The 6,114-nt window shown below is 38.6% G+C and overlaps 1 protein-coding gene across 1 annotated transcript in view; it reads left to right on the top strand.

The window, feature by feature from the left end:
• Positions 1–6,114, top strand: part of OTOGL (otogelin-like) — a 99,142-nt gene that overhangs the window by 51,880 nt on the left and 41,148 nt on the right. The window contains exons 28-29 of the mRNA XM_009327658.1: positions 975–1,094; positions 3,292–3,408. Coding sequence (XP_009325933.1) covers positions 975–1,094; positions 3,292–3,408 — 237 coding nt within the window. The remainder of the gene's footprint in view (positions 1–974; positions 1,095–3,291; positions 3,409–6,114) is intronic.

The following is a 6,114-nucleotide window of genomic DNA, read 5'->3' as shown; positions in this document are numbered from 1 at the left end:
TTCCTGCTTCATCTCAACCATGAACATATGTATTGAGAGGGGGCTCTTTCCAGTAAAAGAAAAGAAAGCGCTCTATGCTAGAATATAATATCAGATTTTTTGAAGTGTAAGTCAAAGTTACAATGACCATCTAATCTGTTTTTAAGGCATTATTATAGGCTTTTCCCCCAATAGCCATAAGATGCTTACTTCACATACAAACTGATTTATCAGCCATCAATACACATAGTGAAAAAAAATTCTTCTGTTTTTGAGTAAGCTAGCAGGGAGCTGAGTTCTACAGATTGCATGTAGGGACACAAATAGTTCAAGCCCTTTCTGTTTCCAATGACTGTTTCTTCCAGAGGCTCCAGTTCAGTAAGATAATGTCTGCAGCAGACCTTAAGGAAAAAGAATTCATTAGAATGAGCCACAGCACCCTCGAAATCCAACTCTACATTTTACTGTTGTGCAGAAATATCTTTTTCTCTATGTATGTATCTGTGTATTCATGTATATATACTTTTTCCATCAGCAGCACATGCCCCAACACAAGAAAGTCGCAACTGTCTCTTTTGTAATTGCTATTACAAATGTTCTTGCTATTGTGAGCTAAAATTAGAGGCAGCAAGTTTTAATGACAACAACTAGTCAGGCTTCACAATCATGAGGTAATTCACCTGGACTTTTGACTTGGACTGGATGCAATACTCAGCTTTCAGAAAAAAATGTGACTAGATTCCAGTCCCTTTTCACAGGCAGACAGTAAGAACAGGTTCTGGAAAACAGAAAGAAAAAAGGAAAACATTAATTTCTATTAAAAGTTATTTGCAATATGGAACTGTAAGCATAGCAGACTGTCAGATATTTTCAAAGTATAAGTCAGAGTTGTATTCACCTTTTTCAGTTTAAGATTGTTTTATTCCACGTATGTAATTTGTACCAATTATTGACTGTCAGTATATGTAAAAAAAATAATCCTTCTTCTCTTTGAGGGTAAACTGGCAGGTTTGTGTGGAAATTTTGACAAATATACTTCAAATGATCTGACTACGTCCAACAACATGGAGGTGAGAAATGCACAGGTGTTTGGAGACAGCTGGGTATTAGGACAGGTAAGTCTCAAGTCCAGTAAAAATTTAGAAAAAAAGGATGATAATTTTAATTTATAAATGAACACGTTATAAGCACATGATGTACAGGGATTTTCTAAACTCATGGTCAGTGTATAAGAGGACATTTTAATTTTTATGTCTGTAGATGTGAAATGTGTTAATAATGTCTTATAGCAAACATACTGAATTTAAATGAAATCAAACAATCTCTTTAGGGAAGAATATAAGATAATTATCATAGCTGTCTGGATTTCAATTTTCTACAAAGCTAGATACATTGCTTCTGATATTTTGGATTTACAATTTTAAAAACAATTGTAATTTCTCTGGTGTTGGAGGCACCAGGATATTGAAAGTAAATAGAATCTGAATGCTGGAAAAAAAGGTCTGGAAGAAAGTTTCTTTCTGAACACTGAAAAAAAATTGGTGATTTTTTTTTAGTTGCAGTTTGTAAACAGAGAACAAACTGACAAAGCAGCGGTGGTGAAGGGGTGAGACAGAAAAGGCTCAGAACAGCAACAGGCACAACCCAGTATGGAAAGTTGGTTTCTGAGAAGGGGAGAGGCTGTAGAGAGTGGATGACCGCAACTGTGTTTTATAACACAGAAGAATAGGTATTTTATTAATTTGTGCTGGGAAGATATAAGGTTTTATAGCCTTGTGAAACTCCTGAAAAATCAGTATTTGTAAAGGCACTCCCTTAGGATGTCTGTGAAAACCAGTTTTTAATCTGTTCTCTCCTTGACTCACAGCAGGAAATTGAACCAAAATCTCTCACCTCATGAAAGAATATGATATCTATTCTGCTTTGGAGTAAAGATTTTGAGGCTTCTCTCTCTCAATATCTCCCTTTGAATCTATTTTACTCTACATAAAATGTTTAAATTGTGTGAGCAAGCAAGGCAAATGTGTAGTGTTGGTGGTTATACTGCTCATCTAGAAGGTAGTACATAAAGAAATGTGTAAATACTTTGTATGAAGTGTATGAATTTTTCTTTTCCGATTTATCAGTTCAGTGGCTGCTTTAAAAAAGTGTGTAGCGTTTGCATAGCACATTAACTTCTAGGATGTTGTGACCTTTGCTTAAGCAGCCCAAACTTGCACTTGCCTTTTTGTGGCCATATATATATATACTTGTAAAATCTCATGTAATCTTCCAATCTCTGTGGCTGCCAGAGCACTCAGGATCTGAGTTCAATATTGTCCTCGCAGGCAGCCTGCGCTCAGCCAGACTGGACCCTTCATCTGCCTTCGCAGTAGGCATTAGGGATTTTTTTCAGAAAGGCCCTTCGGCTTTCATAGAGATGTATCCTGGTCATCTTTTCTGCAAAATCTAAATACTGTAAAGGAGTATTTGATAGCTGGAGGCCTAGAACCCAATTCTGCTACTGACAAACGTGCTTGCATTGGCACCGTGAAGCGTGGGATGCTTCCAGGGTTTCTCCCTCCTGGGAGTGGCAGCATGTCCCCCCACAGTGGCGTCCAAGCATCTGCACAGGAGGGCAGTGTAGGTGGGTGACTGCACTGCAGCTGAGGCTGGGTCAGGACACCCCAATGCTGCCTACAGAGCCATCATTACCCCCTCCTAGGCTTCCCTGCTGCACCAAGAGAGTATGGTTTTGGATGAACTCATGTTTTCTGAGCTGAGTGTCATTTTGTTATACTTTTCTGTTCAATTGTTTTTCTTCTTGAAGAGAGACTTTAAGAGAGGGAGTTGTATCTCAGCCATTTTTGAGTTATCACCATGATCTTTGACTCTATTTTTTTTTTATGGGTTGCTCTCTTCCTACTGCTGCTTCTTTATTTGAACTTACAGGGCTAAAGTGTGACTCCATTTAAAGTCAGTGCAAAACCACCAGGGATGGATTTGGACCATGTATTTGTTTGTGATGTTACAGTTGGTTGCTCTGGTAATGATTATAATGTGTCACAAAGAAAACATTTTGTCTTTATGTGCTGAGCAGACAGCAGGAACATTTCAGTACTTCAGAACAAAACACAAAGATTCTTTTTTGTGCAAATGTTTTCAATTACAACAACAAATCAGGGAAAGGGAAGATGAAGAAGATAGCATTTAAACTTTATTTTTGTTTTCTGAGTATGCAGGTATTGAATTATATGATACTATACTGTACCTGAGTCTATGGTAAACACGCCTTCGTACAAAATGTTTGTGGTATTTTTGCTTGTTTTCAAGTGCAAGAGCCCAAATGAAACATTAAGACCATGTGAGGTACATCAGAGCAAGTTCCCTTATGCCAAAAAGGAATGCTCAATTTTATACAGTGATGTTTTTGCACCTTGTCGCAATGTGGTAAGTTTATTAAATATCCAAGATGTGCTTTCATGTAGGAAAATATTAAAATTCCAGTAATTAATTTCTTATTGCTATTCCCCTCAGTCTGAATGCCGTGGAGGATACAGAGTGGAGCCCTGCAAGTATCTCTATGTGGGTGGGCTGTGTTTGTGCAGAGCTCCTTGTTCCTTTCAAGACTGGAGCCTAAGCATAATAGTGATAACTGGGAGCCACAAGTTAGTAGACTGGATAATCAAGGTTCTGTTCTCTTTAGGTTTTATTTATATCTTTTATTTATATTGGTAACTACATTTTTAAGGCTTTTGTATATACTACAGGATTCTAAAATAAGCGTTTGTGTAATGTGCCTACACCTTATCTCGAATGGTTTTATTTTGTTAACTATCCTGCTCAATATAGAAAGAAATATGAGAAAGTGAGAATTTAGCTTCAGAGCTTTCAGTATTTCTAATTGGCTGACAGCTTATCATGTACTTCTTATCAAAACTCTGAGGTTTGTTGTCCTTGTTTTCCCAATACCTGGCTGAGCCTGGGACTTGAGTTACAAAAGTGTCCTTCAAGATCAGTCTAGACAAGATGGGGACAACAATAGCTTGTGTGGGAATCTTTTATTCCATTTTAGTCCACCCTTTATCAACGCAAGACATGCTCTATACATTTTTCCCTATTTCTGATTTTAGCCCCCCAAAGGTATTTAGTTATCGAAGGTGCTTCTTTACACCTGTGCAAGCAAGAACCACTATGACGTTTTGTCTCAGTCTCTTATTTTCTTTATGACTATTAATACTAAATGAGATCATTAGATGTCCCAGCTGAACCTCTTGACTTTCAGGACTGAAGTTTGATATCAACATGGTTAGGAATTTGCCTGAGGAGGAGGTTGCAGTAGCTTAACCCAAGAGATTTATTAATGTTGACTTCAGTTACTATGTAAAGAATTTTTTGAGCATGTGCCTGAGAACATACTGATGAGTGTATTTTCAAAGTGGAAAGTAATAAATAAAAATGGAACTTTTGAGAGTTTTTAAGGAGCTGTATTATAACTCATAAAGAAAGATGTTTTCTCTTGAACATTAATTTTCTATGTCTTATTCAAGTTGTGATTAAAATTTGCAAATGTTATGCCAAAGATTTAGCATAATTGTGTTAAAAAATGCATGTCAGGTACAAAATGTCATTTAATTTGTAGTCAAGTATTTTCACATGCACATATCCATCTTGTATGGGACAGCCTGTAAAGCAAACATCTTTCAGGTGTTTTTGCAACCTATTCATCAATGTGTGAAAATACAGCTCTTACAAATGCAATGTAAAGTGACCTCCTATCAAGGATATCTGCAGCTGACTGCATGAGTGGGGAACAGGGTGCCAAGGAAAAAAGCTGACACTGGGAGCATGGAAGGAACAGAAAGTGTAGATGTGGGTTTCAGGACGTGCTTGGAGCAGTGCTCTTACAGTTGCTTCTGCTGTGCGGGTGGCAGAGGATCCTGCTGTGCATGGAGGCAAGCTCCTGCCTGTGGGACAGGCGGCCTCAAGAGTTCAGCTGAGGCTGGAAAATCCCGTTTTCAAGGAGACAAAATCTTGCATCTCTGGCTGGCAGCGACTGACAGATTGCAGTTGCCCAGCTAAGCGCTGAGCTCAGCAGGGGCAGAGGAGCCTCAACACTCGCAGAAAAAAAGGTCTTCCTCATAACTCCTCAACTCAGCAGGAGCTTTGACCCTAGGCTGCCAGTTTGTCACAACAGCAGGATGTTGCTGACCCATGGAGAGATGCTGTCCTGCAGACATGAAAGACAGGTTGAGCTCTTTGGAGCCAATTTGCTGTTTGGTGGATCCTGCGAAGCTACTGCAGCCATTTTCAATGGAGCTAATGCTTGTGCCCCCACCCCAGTGGTATCCCTCTTCAAAATAAGAAAAAGAAAGCAAGCAAAATGGCATCTCTCTCCACTGAAGGCAGAAAAACAGTCTTCGTGTCCCTGCCAGCTTCTAGCAACTGCCAGCTGAGAAGCTGTCTCCGTGTTAGATTAAGTGCTGCTTTGTTACTGTGACGGTATTTCTGTAATCTGACACGTGCCATTTGAGTGCTCTACAACTGAGCTAGACCAGAGTCTAAACTGAAGAAAAGCATCACTTTAAACATTCCATGTGTTCAGTAAGAAGACTGTTTTGGAAGCATTGCTCAACATTACAAAAAAGATGATTAAAACACAAGAAATAGTGTATCATGTAAAACCACGAAATAACGTGATAGGATTTTAGAGTGAGGATGAGGGTTTCTGATCTAATGAAGGTTTGTGGGCAAAGTATATTAAAATCTTGGTAAGTGCAGAAATAGTTTTCTGCAAAATGTCACCAGCATGCTCAAGCTTTCTTTCCCTGACCAAAACTCCCTCCACAAATTATTACTTTAATTACTTGATAATCAGAGCTGCAGCTCTGACTTTGTTGTTGTTCATGCAAAACTGACAGGATGACTATAGATGGCAGTATTTGCCTTATAGAAACAGAACTGCCAGCTTCAATATACTCTCCAAAATTGATGAACGGCAAGTGTGTGGACAGACATACTTGTTAATAGTCACTGACTGAAATTTTCTCTTGGCCTGTAATGAAGGTACAAGCTGATCATTCAAAGTGTACTTTTTGTATAGGAATGTACCCAAACCTTAGCAAATACCATATATTTGTGTTAAATTCTTTCACT

Source organism: Pygoscelis adeliae, unplaced genomic scaffold (genome assembly GCF_000699105.1).
Source record: "Pygoscelis adeliae isolate BGI_AS28 unplaced genomic scaffold, ASM69910v1 Scaffold113, whole genome shotgun sequence".
NCBI lineage: Eukaryota > Metazoa > Chordata > Aves > Sphenisciformes > Spheniscidae > Pygoscelis > Pygoscelis adeliae.
Note: the sequence above shows the minus strand (reverse complement) of the source record. Positions and strands in the feature narration are given on the sequence as shown.